The sequence below is a fragment of the Hyperoodon ampullatus genome (assembly GCF_949752795.1).
Source record: "Hyperoodon ampullatus genome assembly, chromosome: 14".
Classification (NCBI taxonomy): domain Eukaryota; kingdom Metazoa; phylum Chordata; class Mammalia; order Artiodactyla; family Ziphiidae; genus Hyperoodon; species Hyperoodon ampullatus.
In genome coordinates this window covers 22124189-22148940 of record NC_136927.1, presented here as the reverse complement: position 1 = coordinate 22148940, position 24752 = coordinate 22124189, and the positions used below count along the sequence as shown (strand labels likewise).

Sequence of the window (24752 nt, the reverse complement as noted above, 5' to 3'; positions counted from 1 at the left end):
TTTGGAGTGAGTAATGCATTTGTGTGGTAAAGCTGCCAAGGAACCAGAGACTGTGGCTGAACACACCTGCCCACGCTCATATGCATGGGCTCTGCCCAGAAGCCAGTGCACTGACAAGGGGAGCAGCCGTCAAAGCTGCTGACCCACAGGCGCCCCACCCAGGCGGGGCCAAGTGGCAGGCTGGTGTCCTAGTCAGCACTCGCTGGATGGTAAGCACGCACCCAGACCACTCCCCACGTGAAACCCGAAACCCTCCCTCCAGGAGACCAGTGCCTGACTGAGCTCCCTCTGGTCCTAATCCAGCTGACCCCAAACCCCAACTAAACAGGACGTCACCCACCCCTGGCTCCCTCCACACGCGCAGCCCCAGGGGAACTGGCGCAGGGGACCGCTCTCCCCCTGAGCAGGAAGCATGGGCCTCCTGGGCCACAAGTGGCCACCTCAGACCTCGGCAACAGAAAACAAGGGCCACAAGACAGAGAGGGCCAGGGGTTGGTCGGTGGCTCTGTGGCCTAGGCCCTGAGAGATCTGCAAGGCCTCTTTGTTCTTAACCGAGGGTAGGAGGGTGACAGGAAAAACAAGACTTGGGAAGACAGTTATGGCAGTCTGCACCATCGGGCCGCACAAAGCCACGCTGGTGCCAACTCCGGAAAACACCAACCAAGCAGGATGGAAACAGGAAAGGCGAAGCACTACTGTTTAGGTAGGAGCACCCACGGTCAGCATTGCGGCCAAAAACCACCCATCCACCCACCATCCAGGCCCGAGATGCGCACTCAGAATCTGCAACTGGCTCCTACAGCCCAGAAGCAACAAGAACCTCTGGAATTAGCACAGAATTAAGCGCAAGTAACGACACATACACACTGACTGCTGATTGCTCTGGAGAGGATGTGGACGTGGTAAAGGTGTTCCCTTCCCCAAAGCGCGTGCTCTGGCGGATGCCCAGGTTCTCAGGCGTGCCCTTCTGTCCTGCTCCGTGTTCACATCCGAGCAAGCGGACATCTGAGCCCGTCCAGGTTCAGTCTCCCAGGACCTTCCTTGATATTTCCCAATCACCCAATTATCATAACCCAAGGTAACTACTCCCCTTATCTCTTCATTTTCTTTTTTTACCGAAAAAGTAACAATGTGTGTGCCATAAAAAACTGGGAAACATTCAAAAGCAAAGGGAAGACAACAGAACTCATCAGTAATCCCATGGTCCAGAAATAATGAACACCTCCCCTCGGAACATGGCTTTCTCACTTCCTTGTATGTATGAATCATTGTCAGGGTCCCTCCTCTACAGAAGGTGGCCCGCGGGACACACTCCTTGGTGCTCAAGCGCTCCCCGTGCGTCCTCTGAGGGCCCAGCTGTGAGGGCCTTGTCGTTCCTTAACCTTACATCCCGTGCCATCCACACCTGAGGGCTGCTGTCCCTGACCACCCAGCACCAGCTGCTCCAGGTGGAACTGCCAGGTTAAGCACCACCTCTGCGGCCCCTCACACCAGGTACACACTGGGGGGTGGAGCCAGCGGACAGGCAGCACCACTGCAGCACCACCGCAGGACGGAGCCTCTGAGCCCAGCCTGAGGGCCCTCCACCCATATTCACACCTCAGCAGGGAAGGAGGCGCTCTCACCACCCCTGAGCGTCTCCGGCTCAGGAGGTCACCTGAAGACACCATCGATTCTTGCTCACCAGGCAGAAAGGACGCCTGGGGCTCCCCACTACCCAGGCCAGATTGAAGGGGTGACAGGCCCCACACAGCCAGAGGCCCTGACACGGGCCCATGGGCCCCCTGGCAGAGCACCCTGTCTGGGGAGAATGGTTGGACAGGGCTGACTGAGGGCTCTCCTCAGCAATTCCAGAAGCCCAAGGGGTCACGGCCCCGCCCTGCACAGACAGGGCTGGTCTTGCATCTAGTCCCCTCACACTGAAGCAGCGAGTGGGTAGCTGGTCTATTCACACAACTGCTTCTTCCCCTCCTTCCAGCCTTGAATCACAAACAGACCCGGTCAGCGTGCAAGCCTGTCGCAGGGAGCCCAGGAGACACAGAGAAGGATGAGCAAGTCCCCAGGCCCCCCAGTGAGCCCCCTCGACCCTGCGCAGGCCACAGCTTAGGTGCTCTTCCAGGGCAGGCCCCGCCCGGGACAGCGCCCATCTCCACTCCCTGCTAATGCCCTGCCCTTTAGGACGTGTGGCAGCCCCTCCCATGGCGGCTCCAGCTCCCAGTCCCGCGGTCTGATGAGTGATCCAGACCAGCTGGCCCTGGGAGCTCCAGCAGCCTCCTCACTCAGCACAGGGAGAAGTCACCTCTGGTGAACCAGGTGATGGGGGACCTCTCCACAGTACAGGGTTCCCACACACCTCCCGCAGAAGCTCTGGGCAGCAAGGGCCACAGGAGCTCGTGGGGCCCTGGCACCCTCTGAAGGCTGAGGCCCCTCCACTCGGGAGCATCCTTGTTTGGGCTCCTGGATGGAAGGCTGATGTTCAAACATAAAACTTCCTTGGAAAGAACCCTGCACGTGGTGTCTGACAGCGCCACACGTGTGAGGAGAGCGGCCCCTCTGGAGAACAGCCCCGGCAGCACCGCTGGTCTTACCTGTGCGCCCCTGGAGTAGGACCTGAAGATGGTGCAGAACCTGCCCTGGCCCGATGTGTCCCTGAAACAAAGGGGGTTGGGGATGCGGCCCGTGGGACCCCAGCATGCACAGCATGACCCCCTCCTACTCTGCTGCACATGCTGGCCAACCTCCATGGGCCTGGGCACCCCAGGAGACTGCACTGTGGGGCTGGGGAACCCCAAACATGGAGGGATTTACATCTCAACTTTGAGGTTCTGGAAATGCCCTTAACGTGGAGCCCAGTAAAGGGCGAGGCGAGAGGGGCTGTGGCCCCTGTGGAAGTGAGTCTCTGTGGGCAAAGGGAGCTGGGCTCTGCCCGAACAAGCAGCCCTGGGCCTTCTGGTTTCTGCATCACGTTCCAGCCCATGTTTATACAGGGGCGGTATCAACAGCTAGACTACTGACACGTAAACAGGGCGGCTTCCAGTCTCTTTAAGGATTCCTGAGTCACTTCACTTGGCTTCCCAGCCCGCGCAACAACTGAAGTGTGGCAGCCAGGCACCTTGGCCGCACAGCCTGACTCACCAGAGTTCCAGCTTGACCCGCCGGCCGTCCAGCAGGATGGTGGTGGTCTTGTAGTCGATCCCTGCAAGGAAGCAGAGGGTGGCTGAAGGACCCACCTGGCCAGGGCCCAGTCCCTGAAGCCAAGGGGAAGTGTGGCTCCAGCCCAGGGAGCCCAGTGACCCCAGCTGGCCACCCTCCTGTCACCCCAGAGGCCCAAGCCGGGTACCAATGGCACCGGCCAAAGGGAGGGCAGCTGGTCTCAGCATCGGCCCACGTCGTGTGCTTCTCAAAGCTAATGGGTTTTCTGAGTTCTTGGGTTCACCGCAGCTCCCAGGTACTGACAATGGGAGTGTGCTTGGAGCATGATTTAGTGGTACAGTAACGTCTAAAATGCCATTTCTCTGGAGAGGTATCTGGAGAACCTCTGCTTGCCATGTCTTTAGTTTTTATTCTTTATACTTTTTTAAACTGAAGTATAGTTGAATTATGTTTCAGGTGTACTGCAAAGTGCTTCAGCTATACATATATATCTATCATTTTTCAGATTCTTTTTCATTATAGATTTCTATAAGATATCGAATATAGTTTCCTATGTTACACAGTAGATCCTTGTTTATTATTTTTTCATACTTTTAAGCGAAAAAAGTCAGTTCAAGAAAGGTGGGTAGGAGCAGGGCCAGTGCTGGATGCATTACTTTAGATGTAAGATCTTCAACTGGTTTATGGGCCATCAGGAAACTTCCCAAAAGCTGTCTTTCCTCCTCCTCCCTTAAGCCTTAAAGATGTCATCAGCTTCTTGGCTGTTTATAACACTTGCTCTAAGAAGGCTTGGAAATGGGCATTTTTAATGCAGACACTGCTCTCACACATTGTGTGTGCATGTGCAAAGCCAACCTCAGAGAGCTGCACGTGAAGCCTCTACCCCCAATGTCCTTCCATCTGGCTAACTTCTAACCATGTGTCAAAACCTGGCTCCCACCCATCAAAAGACACTCAACAGAATGAAAACACAATCCACGAAATGGGAGAGAATATTTGCAAATCACATATCTGATGAGGGACTGATATTCAGAAAATATGAAGAAATCCTACCACTCAACAACAACAAAAATCCAATTAGAAAATGGGCAAAAGACTTTCTCCAAAGAAGTTATGCAAATAGCTAATAAGCACATGAAAGGATGCTCAACATCACTAATCAGTAGGGAAATGCAAATCAAAACCACATGAGAGGGACTTCCCTGGTGGCGCAGTGGTTAAGAATCTGCCTGCCAATGAAGGGGACACGGGTTCGAGCCCTGGTCCAGGAAGATCCCACATGCCGCGGAGCAACTAAGCCCGTGTGCCACAACTACTGAGCCTGCGCTCTAGAGCCCGCAAGCCACAACAACTGAGCCTGTGTGCTGCAAGTACCAAAGCCCACGCACCTAGAGCCCAAGCTCCCAAACAAGAGAAGTCACCGCAATGAGAAGCCCGTGCACCACAACGAAGAGTAGTCCCCGCTTGCCGCAACTGGAGAGAGCCTGCGTGCAGCAATGAAGACCCAATGATGAAGACCCGACGCAGCCAAAAAATTAATTAATTAATTAATTAAAATAAAGAAAAAACCACATGAGATACCACATCACACCCATTAGATGGTTATTATCAAAAACCCAGAAAGTAAGCAGCATTGGTGAGGATGTGGAGAAATCGGAACCTTTGTGCACTGCTGGTGGGAATGCAAAATGGTGCAGACACCATGGAAAACAGTATTGCATTTCCTCAGAGAATTAAACACAGAATTACCACGTAATCCAGAAATTCCACTTCAGGTTTACACCTCAAAGAAGTGAAAGCAGGAAATCGAACACGTATATATTTGCACATCCATGTTCACTGCAGTATTATTCACAATAGTCAAAAGGAGGGTGCAACCCAAGTGTCCAAAGATGGATGAAGTCCATCTGTACAACAAAATATTATTCCACCTTAAAAAGGAAGGAAAGGGACTTCCCTGGTGGCACAGTGGTTAACCATCTGCTTTCCAATGCAGGGGGAACATGGGTTTGATCCCTGGTCTGGGAAGATCCCACATGCCGCAGAGCAACTAAGCCTGTGCGCCACAGCTACTGAGCCCATGCTCTAGAGCCTGAGCACCACAACTACTGAAGCCCACGCACCCTAGAACCCACACGCTGCACCTACCGAAGCCCGTGCACTCTAGGGCCCGCATGCTGCAACTACCAAGCCCGCATGCTGCAACTACTGAAGCCCACGCTCCTAGAGCCTGTGCTCTGCAACAAGAGAAGCCACTGCAATGAGAAGCCCGCACGCCGCAATGAAAGCCCACGCGCCGGAACGAAGAGTAGACCCCACTTGATGCAACTAGAGAAAGCCCGTGCACAGCAACGAAGACCCAATGCAGCCAAAAAAATAATAATAATAGTAAAAAATTTAAAAAATAATAAAAAAAATAAAAAGGAAGGAAAGTCTGACACATGCTACAACATGGATGAACCTTAAAGACATTATGCTCGGTAAAATAAGCCCTACACAAAAGGACAAATCCTGTATGATCCCTTCTACGAGGTCCCTAGAGTATCAGATTCAGAGACAGAAAGTAGACAGAGGTCACCAGGGGCTGGAGGAGGGGTGGGGAGTTAGTGCTTACTGGGGACAGTTTCAGTTGCGAAGATGAGAAAGTTCTGGAGCTGATGGGGGTGCCACTGAACTGTACACCCAAAAATATTTAAAATGGTAAATTTTATGTTGTGTATATTTTGCCACATTTTTTTTTTAAGTGAAAGAAGATTCTCCTGCACATATTCTCAAGCTAAAGAAACACTCTTCAGGGAGGAATAGAACTCAGGCCCGTCTCCACCGTCCTTCCTCTGCATCCACCCCTCCCCCCAACTGTGTGCTGATAACCCACTTCTTTGGGTGGAAACTCTTGGAATTCTCTGTCAAACAGGAAGCTCAGATTTGGCCCAGGACACCCTCCTTTCAGTCCTGGCTCTACAGCTGCTGTGAGCTGGGCCCCATGAGGACAGTGTTGGAAACAGCAACTTCCAGGAAGGCTGTGGATGGGGATGCCCATCCTCTATGCAATGTCACCTCCATGTGGTGGATCAGCCCAGCAGGCTCTGGCCATAGGGGCTGGACACCCTCCGCCAAGGGCAGCCCCCACGAAAGGACCCCGACCGAGGTGGCACCATGGCCCAAAGGCCCAGCCTGGAGCTGCAGGAAGGAGCGGGCGCCCAGGAAGGGCCCAGGAGGAAGCAGGGCACAGGGAGCGGGGCTGCTGCCCTCGCCCACCTCTGGGGAGGACGCCAGCCTCTGCACACCGTGAGGCTTGCACAGCTGGGCGCCTTGCCCACCCACCGCCTGCGCCTGACTGACCCCTTACTCACGACTTCAACTTCAGAAAGGATGACCAGTCCCCACCCTCCAGGGGCTCTGCTCAAAGCTCTGCCAAATGCCCAAGAGAGACCTGTGGAGACAGGCACTCAGAGCCAGGAGCGGGCACCATGGGGGGTCAGCTCTGCTCTCCTCCCAGCACGCCCCCCGGCACCTCCCACAGTCCACCAGCTGGGTCAGAGGGCTCCCGGAGAACAGGGCTCCCAGGGACTGGGCCACTAAACCAGTGAGACTCCCGCCCAGGAGCCCTCCCTACAGTGCAGCACTGGCACCCCCAGAAAGGCTGAGCAGCCTTATGAGGGGACTGAGGGCAGTGGACGGCAGGTCCCCACAGCAGACGGCAGTGTCCAGCTGAGAATGGCCAGGGAGCCGGCCGTGCAGAAAACACGGACAGCCCGCAGGCTGACATGCTCCCTCGGAGGTCAAAAAAAATCTCAGGTAGGGGGCTTCCCTGGTGGCGCAGTGGTTGAGAGTCCACCTGACGATGCAGGGGACACGGGTTCGTGCCCCGGTCTGGGAAGATCCCACATGCCGCAGAGCGGCTGGGCCCGTGAGCCATGGCCGCTGAGCCTGCACGTCTGGAGCCTGTGCTCTGCAACGGGAGAGGCCATGACAGTGAGAGGCCTGCGTACCACAAAACAAACAAACAAACAAACAAAAAACCCAAAAAAAAACACCTCAAATAGGGGACTTCCCTGATAGTCCAGTGGTTAGGACTCCACACTTCCACTTCAGGGGGCAGGGGTTTGATCCCTGGTGGGGGAACTGAGATCCCACATGCTGTGCGGTGCAGCCAAAAAATTTAAATAAACAAAACAAAAAAACTCACATATATTTTTCACGCTTGCTCTGCTTCTCACCTGCCCACCTCCCAAATCTGGATAAAAATGTACGGTGTGCTTTATAAATTCATAGAAAATACCAACACGGCAAGTCCAAAGAGAGGCCTGCCCGAAGAGGCAGCACCTCCTGCAGGCAAGGATGGTCCCAGCCAGACTCCACGGCTGAACCAGCTCCGACAGCTCTTAGGTCTCAATATCTGCTGTTGCAGAACTTCGATCACCTCTCTCTCACCTCACCTCACCCGTGCTTGAGAACGTGAGGAACAGAGGTTTCATGGAAAGCATCTAACACCTTGTACAGCACAGGCATGACTGCTGAGAACACAAACCAGCTCTCAGGAGCTGGGGCAGCTGCCTGGTGTGCAAGGGGGCAGGGGCAGCTCACACAAGAGGAGGGGTCCCTAGGTGACCAGGCCTCAGGCTCTAGGACTGCAGACACTCCTTGATGGACACAGGGCTTGGGAGGCCACCAGGGGCCAGAGAAGACCTCCTGTGTCCCCACTGGGGGCCGCCCAGCCACTTGGCCCCTGGCTCGGGGGTTCCTGCTGGCCCGTCACAGCCCAGGCTTCAGCTCTCTGCACCTCCCAGACTGTCAGCCCCTCTCATCTGAGGTGTTCACAAGTTCTTAAGAAGGTCTTCCTACTGTTTCATGGGGTTTCTGAAAGAAGTGCAATTCACTTGACACAAGAGGCTTTTTAAACTTCTACTGTCCATCAGGCACCCAGCTGTCTCGGGGAGCACCCGGCCAGGACTTGCAGCCTGAGCATTCAGATTCCCACCGACGCGTCCCTGCCGGCTGGGTATTCACGGCACAGCACCGGTGGCTCTCGCTCTGTGCCGAGACCCTGACCCACCCCGCACAACGTGTGGGCCCCACCCTCACACCACGTTTTGCAGGGATGCTTCCACCTTGTGAATCACCGGAGACTGTGTCTTGTTTGTTCAGAATTTTAATGAGAATTGTTCACCATTTTGGAAAAAAAAATCACATCACCCACAGTAATACCTATACCAGGTACAGTTTCCTTGTCACTTTCTCAGCATCTAGTACAACTGTCCCCAAGCACTGACTTGCTTAACCACAAACGATCTTACAACATCCCACTGCACCCCTTTCTTCCTCCTTTACGTTACCGAAGTATGTACACGTATGTATGTTTTAGCTCCTAGTGTGGGTAGAACAGATGATCTACTAACTTCACTCCTTTTCAGGACAGTAAAGGGGATGCTGCAGAGCAGTGGTCCTGCCGGCCTCCTGACCCCATTTCTGCGTCGCTGGCCTTGCACCCAGCAGGGAGGAGCTAAGCACCAAGCAGCTCACCAGCTCTGGGAAAACGTGACAGGCTGGAGAGGCAGGAGCACTGTAATTGCCTGGCTGCTGATGCTGCCGCTTGTGCAAGAGGTGCTTCAGAGCACAGATTCAGAGATGGGGGAGGCAGAAGGAAGAAGGCTACTAAAAAGGTCACTCAAGTTTCATCTTTTATTTTCTTTTTTTTGTTTTTAAGATTTTTAACAAATATTTTCTTTTATTTATTTATTTATTTAGTTTGTTTGTTTGTTTGGCTGTGTTGGGTCTTCGTTGCTGTGCGTGGGCTTTCTCTAGTTGCGGTGAGCGGGGGCTACTCTTCATTGTGGTACGCGGGTTTCTCACTGCGGTGGTTTCTCTTGCTGCGGAGCACGGGCTCTAGGCATGCGGGCTTCAGTAGTTGTGGCGCACTGGCTTAGTTGCTCCGCAGCATGTGGGATCTTCCTGGACCAGGGCTCGAACCCATGTCCCCTGCCTTGGCAGGCGGATTCTTAACCACTGTGCCACCAGGGAATTCCTCAAGTTTCATCTTGACAGCTGCCCACATCCTAGTGATTTGGGGAGTCTACCGGGCACCCCCACAGGCCCCCCGAGACAGGGACACACAGGAGGAAGGCTGAGCGCTGGGTGGCACTGACCAGCAGGACACACCCCTGTCTTCGCAGCCTCCCACATTCGGGCATGGGGCGTTTCCACCTGAGTGGGGCATCCACAGCCACAGCGCCAGCCTGTCAAGGACAACCTGACCTGGTGCAGAAGCCACGTTCCTTGGGCTCCTTTTCTCCCGCACGGCCGGTCCTCCCTCAGGAGTCACACTTCCCACATCTGTTGGCACCAACTCAGAACAAAAGACCCCTAGAAAATTTATCTTCACTCCACCCCTAGGAAATTATAAGGTAATCAGGGCAAAGGGAACAAACCAAGTTAGTTCTCAGCTTCAGCTTGTGGTACAAATCAAGACTGCAGATGTTTTAAAGCCTACTTCTCCATCACTCCTAGGGAGCAGGAGCCAGTGAGAATGAAGACCACTAGGCACAGCCTGACTGACCCCGGGTGGAGGCATTTCCCACATACCTGTCCAGGCTCAACTCAGACCCACCTGCAGGGAATGGCAAGGAGGGATGTCCCACCACACAGCACATCCCCCAACCTCTCTTCTGTCTTTAAGTCTGTTCAGTTGACACTAAGTGCCTAACCATCCAGCTACTTTCCAACAACATGAAAAGCCACAGGACAACTTGTTAAAAATTCATAACAAAGAACAAAAACTGAGTGATAAAAGACTGAGTTAGGAATGAAAGAGAAAATGTTAATCAATGCCTTCCTCTGCAGTATTAAATCCAGCACCTGAAACTGGCACGCAGCTCCCAGGCAGCGTGGCCCCAAGCACACGCCCGTGCAGGCAGCGGGGGAGCCCGCAGTTTCACGGGGTGGGGAGGGCCTGAAGATGCAGCTCGGTTCCCATGCTGGAGGAGTTGGTCTTCCAGTAGAGCTCCCAGACCTCGCCTCCTGGACCCCGTCAGGCTCCCCATGCATTTCCAACACGAAGCCAACGCACAGCGTCAGGGCGCTGCTCCCAAACCCAAGACAGGCAGCCGCTGTTCTTAGTGTTACTCCTTAGGGAGGAAAAATAAGGTCTCGCCGAGTTCCCAGAGACACACAAAAACAAAAAAATGTCTAGGTCCTCTTGGAACCAGAAAAAACTTCCAGTGACACAGGCACACACACAGAAGTGTCTGGGACCCACACACTGCCGTGCAGGCAGCCCTAGGCTAAGCGGTCCTCCTGGACATGCCTGATCATCCTTTACGCATCCTCCCAAGGGGGAGGCCACAGCACAGGCCTCTGTCAAGGCCACACACCTCGCACCATGGCATGCATGGAGACAGAGGAGGGTCTCAGAACAGTGTGTGGGCACTAGCAGGTGGGCACAGGTCCTGCCTCCCAGCACTCCCACCCCGAACATGCCCCTCCCGAGGGTAGTGGGATCTGAGACTGGCTTCTGACCCTTGGAATAGGGCCGAGTGACGACGTCCCCTCCGTGATCACGTTGCACGGGACTGTCCTGCTGCTCCGTGAAGCAAGCCACGCCGGGGAGAGGGCCGTGGCCAGGAAGGAGGGTGGCCGGCTGCTGCTAACAACCACATGAGCTCGGAAGGGATTCCGCCCCAGCCCACACCTGAGCACAGCCTGTGAGAGACAGAGGCCCTGTGAGGCCCGGCCAAGCCATGCCCAGATTCATGACCCACAGGAACTGGGTGCTAATAAGTAGGTGCTGTTTTAGGCCACTCAGTTTGTGGTATTTCTTGGTTGGGTTGAATTCCACAGACTGGGACTTCCAAACAGCAGACATTTATCTCCCACTGTCTGGAGACCGGGAGTCCAAGACCACAGCGGCTGCAGATTCTGTGCCTGGTGGGGCGGCTTCCCGCTGTGTCCTCAGGGGCAGAGGGGGCGAGGGAGCTCTCCAGTGTCTCTTTTACAAGGACAACAACGCACCCTCCTGACCTGATCACCTCTTGAAGGCCCCACCTCCTAAGACCACCACCTGAAAGTCAGGTGTAAGTGTGTGAATTTGGGGGGACACACGTTCAGTCCACAGCAGTAACTAATCCTGGCAGCATCTCACAAAAATGCAAACGTGCACTCCTCCGACCAGCCTGTAAAACCCTACCAACACAAAATAACAAAAAGAATCTTTCATCAGGCTGTGGTGGGAGAGTCCTAGTCCCTGGAACCTGGGGACATGCTTCCCACAGGGCAGAGGGGCTTTGCAGACGTGATGGGTTATGGGCCTCAAGAAGGGAGAGGACCCTAGGTTACCCGGGTGGGCCCAATGTCATCTGGGGCCCTCAGAGTGGGGACCCTTTGCCGGCGAGTCTGACAGATGAGACGGAAGGAGGGTCCTGACCTGGCTTTGGAGGTGGAGGAGGGGGACATGGTGAAGAGTGCAGGTGACCCTGAGAAGCTGGGACAGCCCTCTGTTCACAGCCAGCAAAGGAACAGGGACCTTGGTCCTACACTGTGACTGATCACTACACCTACAGAACAGTAAGGTGACGAGGTACAGCAGCAACAGAGAGGGAACGTCCCAGGGTACCAGTAACCGATGGTATTCACCTCAGCATCGTTTTCGATTATAAACAGACTCAGTACAGGCTAAAAATCCACCCACTGGGAGGATTTAACAGGAGGTGATCCACAGGATGGAATGCTGTATGGCCCTCAGCATGGCGAGGACGGAAGCAGGATATAGAGCGAACACAACTCTCATACCCTCCTGATGGGACAGAAACTGCTCAACTGCTCTGGACCACTGGGTGGTATCTACTAAGGCTGCACCTGCAGCCCAGCAATCCCACCCCTCACTGCTTCTCAGACAGAAACACAGACATTCACTCACCAAAAACACATGTGAGAATTTTCACAGCACCACTACTCAGAGTGACCCAAACACGGAAAGTCTCCCAAAGTCCACGTGCAGAGTAGATGAATACACTGCTGTCCTCACGTGTGGAACGCTGCACACAAAGGAGGCATGAACCACAACTACACACAGCGACGTGGCCGAAGCCCACATGACACGGGGAAAGAAAGAAGCCAAACACAACTACACACCGTGTGGTTCCGCTCATAGAAAAACACCAGAAATGCAAACCAGTCTGTGATGTAAAGGTCAGCGGTGGCCAGGTCTGGGGCAGGGGGTGTAGTCTGCAAAGAGTGGAGGGAGGTGATGGCTTCTCAGGTGAGTGCACCTGTCAGCACAGCCACTGAACTTCAGGCCTTACACAGATACAGGTTCTTGGTTACATAAATTATACCTCAATAAAGCTGATTAAAAGGGAAAGAGGCTGACAACAGCCGATGCTGGCCAAGAGGTAGAGCCATAGAACTCTACGTGTTGCCGGTGGGAACTCAAAATGAAAGGTCACTTCAGGACCCAGTCTGACCACTCCCTGTACGGGAAGCAGACACACACATGGCCAGCAACCCCACTCCCAGAGACACGTACACATGAGGATTTGTGCATCTGAACGTCTCATGTCACTGAACCAGACATTTACAAAGGGCCAACATGATAAATGTGTATTTCACCACAAAAAAAAAATTTTTTTTTAATTTTAAAGGATTTGTACAAGAATGTTCATAGCAGCATCATTCACAGTAGCCAAAATCAGGAAACCCAAACCGTATTGATAGGTAAATGGACAAACAAACCGGGTGCCTGCGTGCACAGGAGTGCCACCAGGGATAGGACGGCACTCGCTGCAGTATGAGAATGTGAATGGACTTGCTGAGCTGAACAAGCAGATGAGAAAGGCCATGCTGTATGGTTCCACTTACAGGAAGCGCTGGCAAAAGGAACCTAGAGGCACAAGAAGCAGGCCAGTGGGGACCCGAAAGGGCACAAGAGAATCACATCTAACGTGCTGACCATGCGGACGTTCTAGGGACAAGGACGATCTGCTGGCTCCAGCACCTGCCCTTCTCCAGACAGGGTCGGCACCATGGGTGCATGTGCCAGCCTGCCGCCAGGGCTGCTCAAGAACAGAGAGGACACAGAGGACACCTCATACAATTCAAGATGTCCTTGTATGCTGGCACGCGGGATGGGGAGCAGCTCGAGGGCGGTTTGTGGGCTGGTTTCCTCAATGCCTTAAAAACCACGCCAGACCAAACCAAAGCAAAAGCTTTCTGCCATCCATAAAGAGCAAGCACACTTCGCACACAACACCTGGCGAAACACGGAACATTATAAAAACAAATACAACTACTCATAACCCCAAAACTCAAAGGTTACCATTAACATTCTCCTAGATTTCACTCGATTCTGTCCTTCATCTTATGTACATTTATACACTATGTAATTCGACATGCTTTTTTCCCCACTTAACAAGATAACAGAGAGATTTCCCTATATCATTGAATATTCATTAAATATTGTTCCAAACCAGCATTTTTAAAGGCCCTATAATATCTCACTCTACAGATATACCATATGTCCCCTGCCAGACCCCTGGGCTGCTTCAAGTTTTTCATTTTTATTTAAAAGAAAAAAAACCTTGCTTTTCTCCACTTGTGTCCCCTATGTTCCCTAGGATAGACTCTTGATCACTTGGTGGAAAGGGAAGTGTCTCACAGCTTCGGACACAGGCTGCTGAGTCCCCCGGCAAGACGGCAAGCGCCCTCAGACTTGCTCTGTGAGGAGCTCCCGGGTGAATGTTCCATCCTGCTGGATTTTAAGGTTAAACATCTTCCCATGTATTCTTCACCAGGACCTCCTCTCTGAAGGGTCTACGTGTTGCCAAGTGACTTGAAGTAAGGAAGATACTCCCAGCAATGACAACACGACCAAGCTGTTCCTACTTGTTGAGGGGCCTCATCGCTGCCGACTGGGACCCAAGCCATGTGCACAAGACTGTGCGCATGTGTGTGCCTGAGCATGTGTGTGCCTGTGCACGTGTGAGCCAGTGAGCGTAGGCCGCGCTCAAAGGGGCCTCTGCCAGCCACGCTGCACCGGAGCCTGTGCTCAGGGACACACCTCCTCCTGCCCCAACTATGTCAGCAGGAAAATCAGACTCAGCTCCCAACACACTCCAGCAGGTGGACCAGCAGGTGGTTTGAGGACCAAAACATCGGACCCGGGAAGAGAGAGAGGCCTAAACAAGGGGAAGCAGAGATCAATGCAAAACAACTGGCTAAAACTAGGGGACTGTTAAAAGCCACACCAGCCCAGGGCTTAGGAGGTAATGGCCAACAGCGGCAGGTGGGCAAAGTGGCCAGGCAACGCTGCTGCCGAGTTGGAGCTCCCAAATCCTCTGCGGTGGCTTCTGGACCTAAACACAGACCCTCGGCACCCTGTTAGACATCTCCGTGTTCCAAGGCTGCATAAAGCATCTTATGTCCCTGTTATCAGCCCTCCCAGTGAGATGTCGCACAGACCTCATCTGCAGGCACCCACCCTCCCTCTGCCCAGGTGATGGACAACCACTGCCCGGGAAGGTGCAGGCCGGCGACAACTCAGCTTACGCCCCCAAGAACCGCTTCAGTCCCAGCGCATCTGCCCAACCCCAGGGACCACAGTGCTTTGCTCTGATTCACACAACACACCGGGTGGCCTCCCGGGCTCACAAACATGTGTTTATCACCAGCCAAGACCTTTGCCCAGAGGTGACACTGACTCCCTCGCCCAGACCTGGCACCTGGCTGCCTGTGGAGAGCCGGTCCATGTCCAGGGCTCGGGCCTTCTCCACTCTATTCTTCCTTTCTGGGGATGGGGGCTTCCTCTCTGTATGCCGGCCTCATGACACCACACCCTCTGCACTCCTTGGCTAAACCTCGGTTAGACCCCTCCTCACTTTCCTTCCCTCCTCACGATTCTGGAAGCCTGTCTGACAAGCAGCCCTCCTCCTGCGTGAACAGCTTTCCTCCTCTGCGTTCTAGCCCAAGGGCCGTGAAGAGCCGAGGCTGCCTGATCGTGCCCCACCGCCTCCATTAGCATCAGTTTACCCCGTCACCTCTGTTCCCCTGTCCCTCCTCTACCTTCTGAAAGACGTATGTCCACAGCCAACGAGGTCCTGGACATCCTGACCTCCGCAGAAGAAAATCGTGCAGCACTGTGGACACCGGAGTCTGCCCGTCACTATCAGACCCCAGTCATGACCGGAAAACCTAGGTTACCACCTTACCCTCGGAGTTCAAGTTCACTTTATTTACTTTTATTTCCCAGCTCATTCCCAAAGGACTTAAAGGGCCCACCTTCCCACACTAAGGGTGACCCCGCACACCCGGTTTTGGCGCGGACGGCCCCATCTCGGTCTCTGATGCCTGCACTCAGTTCCAACGCCCTTCTCCCGAGCGCCCAGGGCAGTAAATCCAGGCCCACCCGCCATCTCTCCCTCCCTTCGTGCATTCCTTCTGCAGCTCACTCCAAGTCAGGGTGCCGGACACTGAGACCTTCCCCACTTTCTCCAAGCGCCTGATGGACGACGCCCTGACTGATGTGGCCCCAGGCCCCACGACACCCTGTGAGCGGCGTGTCCCCACACTAGATGCTCCCCGCTCCCCAGCCTGGCTGCAACCCTGCCTCCTCTTCCTCCTCCTCCTCCTCCGCCCAGGCCCAGACCAGGTAAGTGGCCAGCTCTTCACGGACCAGCCACCATGCACCTTGCCAATTCCAATTCAAATAGAACAGGAGCCAAAAGTGCCCCAGGACCCTTCCCACCTGCTTCCCCACCCCCTCTTAGGGTTTCCTTCCTGAAACACACTTCTACCTGGTTCATCATCCAAGCCACAAACGCTCTTGCTGATGGGAACAATGATATCATGTGTGCACGACACAACACAGCAGTGTTGCTAGGACCACGCAACCCCTCAAGGGAGATCAGCTCTGCGCTGCCCGCGCCTGCCACTGAAGCCTTCGCTGTCCTCTGCTCAAACTTACAGCATGTGCTGAAAGCTGGGAAAAGGCTTTCTAAAACTGAAAATATTCTAGCTACACACTTAACTGTTACCTGAAAATCTAGCAAAAGCCATGCCTATCCAAATTACCAATCAACGTAACCAGCATAATCCAAAGCAGGTACCAAAATCCGTCCCTCAAAGCCTGCCATCCTCTTGGGTAGGGTAGGTTGGTTTTTACACCACATGCAGCACGTGAGTACCTCCCACAAAGGGGCAGACTAGAGGAATCCCGCCAGGCGTGCAGATGGGTCTACGTGTGGCCCTGTCTGGCTTCCAGAAACTTCTCTGGAAACTGGTGGTTTGCTGTCCTGGTTAGTGGCTGACCCTGGGCACTCCTGGGGCTCTGCTCTGCTGGCACACCCAGGAGAGAGGCAGGCAGAACAGGAGCACTGCAGTGAAGTTAGAACAAATGGGCCTTGCTGACTGGTCCCAGGCCCCAAAGCAGAGGGAGGGGCCCCAGGACCTGGGACAGAGATGCCAGGAGGGCAAGAAAGTGCAGGGAGAAAAGAAAGAGCTCAGCTTGGGATGCACTGAGAACAGGAAGCGCTGGAGGGGAGGGTTGTGGTCATCAGAGAGAGGAGCCAGGTCCAGGCCCAGGGTGGAGGCGAGGGTAAGGGCCCAAGAGTGAGTGGTGAGAAGGGGTCACCCCCGCAACCACAGTGCCGGGCTCCTGGCAGCCAGACTCTAATTGCGGGAGCTCAGCGCCCAGCTGCCCAGCACTGCCTGAGCCTCGGTTCTTCACCTATAAAATGGGAGGATACTGGTGCCTCGTCCAGGGTGGTGGGGAGGAAAGGATGAGGAGTGCCTGGCACACATCACATTTGGGCCCACACCTCACCTCAGAACCTGGCACCCCACAGAGGAAAGGCAAACCCAAAAAAATCACCCAGAAAAGTGGGTGAGATCCAGACACAGGCACCCAGGCAAGCACAGAGAAAGAGAAGGGACTGGGAGGGGTTGCGTGGTGACCATCAGCACAGGGGTGCCACACCAGGCTGCTCTCTGCACCTCCCGCGTGCAGCTCTCAAGCTCGCTCTGGGGACAAAGCAGTGGAGAAAACACCAGGCGTGCAAAGTCCAGCATGAGAGCATCTGAAGATGCAGTTTCCCTTAGAACTTCACTGAGGACAGAAACCAACTTCCAGCCAGAGAAACACCTGGAACTGTCCAAGGACATGGTGACGCACTGGCACGCTGGGGCGCAGGCACACAGCATCACTGGGTCCCGGAAACAGAAACAGCCAGCAGGCCCCACAGGTTCAGGGCAGACCTCCACGCTGGCCGTGCTTTGTGCACACCCGTCACAGTCACCTTGATCCTCCGGCCATCAGACCTCCTTCCTTCCTTCCCCCACGCCCTGGGCTCAAAGGAGGCGAGCTCCCACCAACACTGACCCCGAGGAGTGGACAACGAGGATGGAGTTATGCCCACTCTCTAGCCTTCCAGGACGTGGGCACATCAACCACGATGTGTTTTCCTGTAGGCCCCCAATCCTCCACGTGAAAACTCTTGGGAACTAGGATACGGAGAATGGAATTGCCTTAACCGAGGCTGTTCACCGCCCTCGGTAGAGTGGGAAGGGCCCAAGCATGGCAGCAGAACGCTTCCCGAGCTCCGGGGCGCACCCGGAATGCTGCCTCGGTGCCAACACTAGCCCAGCGCCCCAAGGGCCCACCAGCATGGAGCAGAGTCTGGCGCTGCACTGGGGAGAAGCTGCTTCCAGAGCCTGGCCCTCCCTCCTGCCAGCTTCCACCATGCAGACTCCTGCTAACTAGCCAGCGGCCGGCCCTCAGGAGCCTCGACAACGCCGCCAACGCCAAGTCCTGACGCGGGCACAGACCCCTCCCCTCAGACCACTACTGGGTATTAAGAGAAAGGAAATCAGAGCTCCCGAGGGGAGCGAGCTGATGCCCTGACCGAAAGGACTGTCTAAAAGGGGGCTCTCCTCACCGGTCTGGCAGACGGCCCTCCCGCTGGCCCAGGTCACTGTGAGTCCCTCCGGTCTCCACCACCTCAGGCAGGCCTCAGCCCTGCTTCGGTCAACGTGTCACAGGAAGTGCGGCAACACATCACTCTCCGACAGCGGGGACAGGAGGCGGGTCCCCCTCTCCACCTGTGGCTGTGTGTCCCCGAGCACTCGCTGCACCCGGCTGGAGGACCCTCGGAAGCAGAGATCACGTCCTGGGAAACCGCTGCCGCCCTGATGGAGCCCAGGCCCTCACGCTCTGCCGGACACAAACCGCCAGCCTCCTGGGCGTGGGGCTCCCGGGAAGCAACAGCACCTCTGGGGAGGCAACTCAAGCGTCCACCATCTGCATCTGGAGGAACACCTGGCAGTGGCGGCGAAGGGGCCGGCTCAGCCCCGGAGACCTCCCGCTTTCCCTCCCGCCCCTAAAACGAACCCAGGGCCCTGCTTTCCCGGCCTTCGCTGGGGCTGGGAGCATGTGCTCGGGGAGGCGGCACAGCCCCCAGCAGGAAGGGTGCTCGGCCAGCCCAGGTAACCCCACGACCCTAACGAGTCCTAAAACGAAAGAGTGGGAAAGCAGCGCCCACACTCCCGGCCGCTACAGGCAAGCAGTTTAGCAAACAGCCGTCGCTCGCGGTGGTCAGGCGGGACCGACAACAGCCCAAGACACAAAGCCACAAAGGGTGTGCAGAATGAGAACGCCAAGAAGCACAATTCCTCAGGAAAGACAGCCCAGCCAGGAGCACGAAGGTCCTCGGGGAGGGAGGGCCCGTGAGCCTGGGAGGGGCCGCAGGGCAGGGGTATCGGCCACAGGACTGCACTGGCCCCTTCAACCGCGGAAGCTGAGGGGAGCTCAGGCAGGTGCCAATGACGGGTATTTGCTGTGTATTTTGGCCACACGTCCAGAAATCCGGAGAGAACGTTTAATCCCGTCAGGAACGGGCATCTTCCTCCAGCACAAGGCATTGATGCTCTGAGCCCTGAGCCAACGGCTTGCCTTTGAGTACACCCAAGTATGCACACCTGGTGCGGACCCGCGACCAAAGAAAAGCCCTTCTTCCTCTGGAGGCCCGCGGCCAAACCTCCGCCCCCAAAGACGCCGCGGGCCCCAGAGGGCCTCGGCGAGCTCGGGTCGCTGCTCCCCCGGCCCCCGCCCGGCCCCGGCTCGAGACCAGGCGGACGGCAGGTCGCCGGGCGGCGCCAGGTGCGCGCAGAGGCCCGCCGGCCGGCCTTACCATTACTGTAGGCGTACGGGGACTCGGCCGCGCCGTCCTGCAGGCTCTCCAGGATCTCACCCTTGCCCACGTCGCTGTCGCCCACCAGCAGGAACTTGAGCAGGTAGTCGTAGCTCTTGACCGGGCTGCCCTGCGTCCCCATCGTCGCTCACGCGCGCGCGGGCCTCGCCCGCATGCCCACTGCGCCGCGGAGCCCGGCGGCGGAGGCCTCCGACCGACCTGCGGGCGCCGACGCGGGTGAGCGGGGCCGGCGGACGGCTAGGCCGCCCCGCCCGCACCTGTTCCACCGCCCCCGCCTGGCTTCTTCTTGCTCAGCCTCAGCGCCGACGCCGCCGCCCCGCCGCTTCCCGCACAGCGCCGCGCAGACCCGCCGCTCCGCCCCGCCCCGCGCGCCGCCATTGGCCACCTGCCACCTCCCTTCCCGCGACCATTGGCCATTGCCCACATCCGTCAGCACCACTAGCGCCCCAGCCCCCTCCCCGCTTCCCAGACTTCGCTGCGAGACCTCCGCTCGCCCCGCCCCGTCACCGCCCCGCCCCGACACTGTTGCCATAGGTCACCCATTGCCCCCTTCCCGCGGCCATTGGCCCGTGCGCACGTCCATCACAGATGCCCCGCCCCCACCGCTTCCCACGCAGCTCTGCGAAGCCTCCGTTGCCCCGTCCCATCGTCGCCCCGCCCCATCGTCGCCCCGCCCCTCCTTCCAGCCGTCGCCATTGGCCCTTCGCCTCCCGCTTTCCCAGAAACAGTGGTCCGTCTGCACGTCCGTCACAGCACTACCGCCCCCGCCGCTTCCCGCAGAGAATCCCAGACTCACAAGCAACCCTGCCCACTGCCCCCGCAACTCCTTGGCCTTCGCCCGCCCCCTCCCCTTCGCCATTGGCCACCGCTGCCGATCTTCCCAGAGCCACTGGACCTTCCGCACGTCGATCACAGCCCTTTAAGCCCGCCCTGCTCACCCCGAGCTTCCCGCTCCCTTCCGAGACGCTCACCAATCAGGAACTTGGAACTCCAGGTTGTTTGCATACGCCCCCTTCCTTCCGCAGACGGAGCAGGATAGTGGCGGTCCCCGAGTTGAGGTGACGCGGCTGGGTCCAGCAATACTGAACCCCCTAGAAAGCTGTGGCCGCTGCTCCCACAGAGACCCCAGAAAGGACAGCGGGACCCAACCGGAACAGCGCTCTCGATAGCCGCTGTCCCGCGGCGGGGGCGCGGCGAGGGCGTGGCGGGATGAAGGCGGCCAATCGGCGCTCGGAATGGCCTGGGAGGCGAGACTTCCGTTCCCGCATGGGGGGCGGGGCCGAGGGGCTGTGGGGTAAGGTAAGGTGGGGGCGGTGGGGTAAGGTGGGGCGCAGGGGGCGGTGGGGTGACGCAGGTGTGCTGGCGGGGGCGCAGGGTCCCCAGCGCGGCGGCTCTGCTCTGGCGCCTCGTCTGCCCCTCCCTTGGGCAGGGCCTGCAGGTGACAGCGGCGCTCCGAAAGCCCGACGCTGCGGAACGTCGGGGTCAGCGGGCTGGTGGTCCTCCAGCTCCAGAGACGACGGCAGCCCGGGGAAGAATCGGGGTCAGGCCGGGTGGGGGACCCAGGAGGGCCCAGGAAGAGGGTCAGGGCGTGAGGCTCTGAGGCTTGACCAGGGGCCTCGAGGAGGAAGTGACTTTGGGGTTGTTTACAGAATGGATGGGTTATGAAAAGCGTATGAAGTCGTGCGAAGATACAGTTTTACTCTGCAAGATGGAAAGTGAAGCAAAATAATACCCTTTTCACATATCAGATTGGCAATGTCGCATGTGGGCCAGGATGTGGGGAACAGCTCTCTGGGAGGGAGGTTGAACAGCCTAATAATTCCGTATCTCATTGAGCCTGGAGAAATTCTCAGAAATGAGCTCAAAGAATTTCACTGTAGCGCTGTGGTGATGGTGAAAGTAGTGAAGCCATCTGGAGCCCCTGACAGGGTGCCATTAAATCAACCAGGTTCACGCAGCCCCTTCGATGAACAAGGTAAGATGCAGGCAATACCGACCTGAGAACACAAGTAAGCAAATGATAGTACAGTATATCCAGTGTAACTTCAACGATTGTGCTTTAAAAACTTAATTCATTTCATTCTAGATTTACATATAGCGAAATGTAATGTATGCACAGGATAAAACCTGGAATGATGCTCACCAAATGGACAGCATCGTTCCCTTTGGGGTTGGAGGTGGAGAGTGATGTTCTCGTCATTGATAACATTTTCACGAGAACATATTCACATATGACATGTAATTGACAACTAGTAAGTCAAAAAGTTCAGCATAAAAGTACCATACAATGCAGCAATTTCTCTCCTAGAGGAATGAAAATACACATTTACACAAAAACTTGTGCATGAATATTCACAGCAGCATTACTCACAATAGCCAAAAGGTGGAAACAACCCAAACATCCATCAACAAATCAATGGATAAACAAAATGTGGCCTATCCACACAATGGATTTTCATCCATAAAAAGGAATAAAGTGCTGATACCTGCTACATTTCATTTATGTGAAACTTCCAGAATAGGCAAATCCACAGAAAGTAATTAGTGGTTGCCAGTGCCTGGGGGAGGGGGAAATGGTGAGTAACTGCTTAGTGGGTACCCTGTTTCCCTTTGGGGTGATGAAAATGTTCTAAAATTGGTGATGGTTATACTACTTGGTAAAGCTATTAAAAATCCTTGAATTGCACACTTGAAATGGGTGAATTTTATAATATGTAAAATATGCTTCAATGAAGCTGTTAAAAATAATAAATCAATCAAAAGGATACGTTGTCCAAGCTGAGCCACTAGACTCAGCTGGACGAGGCACTGAGGGTGCATGCTAGGGAGAGGCCACGTGTGAGTTGGGGCTCCCTAAAAAGCAGATCTGTGCAGAGAGAACAAGCACATCATCATAGTGACCAGGCCCCGAGGGCTGCACTGAGGACAGCTGGGCTGGCACATCTGTCCAGCAGGCAAGAAACGGCAGCAAGAACTCCTCCCAAGGGATCACTGAGCCTGGGCTGTGTCTCCAGCAGCAGGTGGTCTTCACAGAGGGCAGACCCCTGCCTGGGCAGGGCACAACACCAAGTGACCACCCCCCGCAAGCTGCAGATAACCCTCACTGGGCAGTGGGCCATGTGGACTCTGCTGTTTCACTTTGGTGGGGCGCCTGGGGAGCCTTCCTGAGGAGCTGGTCTCTCTGTTGGGTGGGCAGCAAGCACCTGGGCCTTTCTCACCTGCCTTCAGGGAGAGGCTCTCCTGGTATTCTCCTGGCCCTCTGGGACATTCAAGAGCAGAGGCTGGCCAGGGATGGGCAAGGCCACCTGCTCATTCGTAATCCACAGAGTGGCCAAACACTGGATGATGGCTTACAGCAGACACGGCCCCCAGCGTGTACAGAAAGGGCACATGGGGCTTCCCTGGTGGCACAGTGGTTGAGAATCTGCCTGCCAATGCAGGGGACACGGGTTCGAGTCCTGGTCTGGGAAGATCCCACATGCCGCGGAGCAACTAGGCCCGTGAGCGACAACTACTGAGCCTGCGCATCTGGAGCCTGTGCTCCGCAACAAGAGAGGCCGTGATAGTGAGAGGCCCGCGCATCGCAATGAAGAGTGGCCCCCACTTGCCGCAACTAGAGAAAGCCCTCGCACAGAAACAAAGACCCAACACAGCCAAAAATAAATAAATTTATTTAAAAAAAAAAAAAGAGAAAGGGCACATGCACCCACAGCACAGTGTTTACAGAAATGACAGCCAGTGGGCGGAGTCTTGTTAGCCTTCAGCTGGTGGGGGCGGGGAGCTGAGCCCCCACCACCTGCCAACCCCAAACATGGCCAAGCCAGCCTCTCTGGCAGAGGTCACTACACCCAACCTGGAGCCCGCCTCAGCCTGGCTTTGCCTACTCCCTGCTTTGAAGTCACTGAGGCCCCTCTCTGGGGCTGGAAGCCATGTGGGGCTGACATGTCCTCGGTTTCTGAGGCTGCCCAGAAGGGATGATGGGTGAGAAACTATTATCATTCCACTTTGCAGAGAATTTAAACCAAAAGCACCCTTTGTACATCAGGACTTCCCCCGAAGGGGCTCCAGCAGCTGTAGGCCCCGCTGCCTGGTTCTCCATCACCAGGGACGAAGTGAGGCCGGCTGGGTCCTTCCCAGCACAGCTTGTGCAGCAGGCGTGACCATCCCTAGAACGTGTCCACAGAGCCTGATCCTGGGAGCAAGACTCAGCAACCTCTGTCAGGTGCTTCCTGTCCTCCTGATTTACTGGTTTCCTGTGCTGCTCCTGTTCCCTCTGACCTCCGACCTCCCAACCTCAGAGCAGAAAGGCACCGCAGGAACCCACAGGGTTTGGGGCAGTGGGGCCAGGTCGAGGGAGGGATGGCTGGAGGGGTGCCATTCCCTGCTGTCCAGGAGGCCCTGTGGGTGGAGGAGCTGGCCTCCAACGTAGCTGCATGCCCTTCTGCAAGGACGCTCTGGGACCCACTAAGTGCCAGGCCTGGCCCAGGGGACCTTGGAGGAACCTCAGGCCAAGGACAAAGCAGCCCAGAACAGCCCTCCGCTCCCAGGTCCCGGGTCAGCCCTGCGAGGCGGCCAGGTGTTGGGTGGTCGAGGGTAACTCTGAGTCCCTCTGGAGGCCCCAGAGGTGTCTGGTGAAGAGCCCTGACAGTCTCCCCTGCAGTTCCCACACCCACTGGCTCCGAGCGAGGATGGGGGCTAGGCCTCCAGACTCAGCCTCTGTCCAGGAGGGAACAAACGAGTGGTCTGGGGTGTCTCCTTCCCCCCACTCCAGGATACCCAAAGCTGTCCACTCTGAGAAGGGCCTGGGGACCACCCATTGGGGCAAACAGACCTTGGCCCTGTGCCCTAGGAGCTCTCACATGAGTGTCAGTTACTTGACCCCCAGTACAGGCCTGCTGCCAGGAGAGGCCCCACTCAAGTCCTACAGGCAGAGGCCGTGGAAAGCTGTGTGCACCCAGCAAGAATCAATGGTGGACGCTGCCAGCTAGTGGGCCAGAGGGGGAGGAGGGACAGGACGGTCATGTGGTCGAAAATATCTCTGTACTAATCACTTGTTATGTAAAAGGGAGAGTAGCTTTGCAGAGGAGAACCTGGTGGGTCAGGTTGACGTCCTAGTTTGGGCAGACACGGTGTTCCTCCCAAGGCGATGCCTGAGAAGGACACAGTGGCATTTACATGTTCCCACTAAGAGCACAGGAGCGGAATCTCAAGAATCATCAGACGAACCCCACATAGGGACAGGCTACCAAGTGACTGGCTGGATCTTTGAGGACCCCAGTGCTGGGAAAGGCAGAGACGGCTGTGGGGTGGTTGAGGGCAAAGGGTCCTTGAGACTGGTGCCCAGGAGCACGGGAAGCGAGGTGGCCCCACCCATGCTCCTTGCCATGCCCTGGTTACACAGGTCAG

The 24752-nt window shown here is 56.0% G+C and overlaps 1 protein-coding gene across 1 annotated transcript in view; it reads right to left on the bottom strand.

Moving 5' to 3' along the window:
• Window positions 1-19693, bottom strand: part of RAB40C (RAB40C, member RAS oncogene family) — a 29146-nt gene extending 9453 nt beyond the window's left edge. The window contains exons 1-3 of the mRNA XM_079718316.1: window positions 19326-19693; window positions 3136-3196; window positions 2589-2649 (exon numbers count right to left, since the gene is read on the bottom strand). Coding sequence (XP_079574442.1) covers window positions 2589-2649; window positions 3136-3196; window positions 19326-19467 — 264 coding nt within the window. The 5' untranslated portion in view covers window positions 19468-19693. The remainder of the gene's footprint in view (window positions 1-2588; window positions 2650-3135; window positions 3197-19325) is intronic.
• Window positions 19694-24752: the final 5059 nt, after the last annotated feature.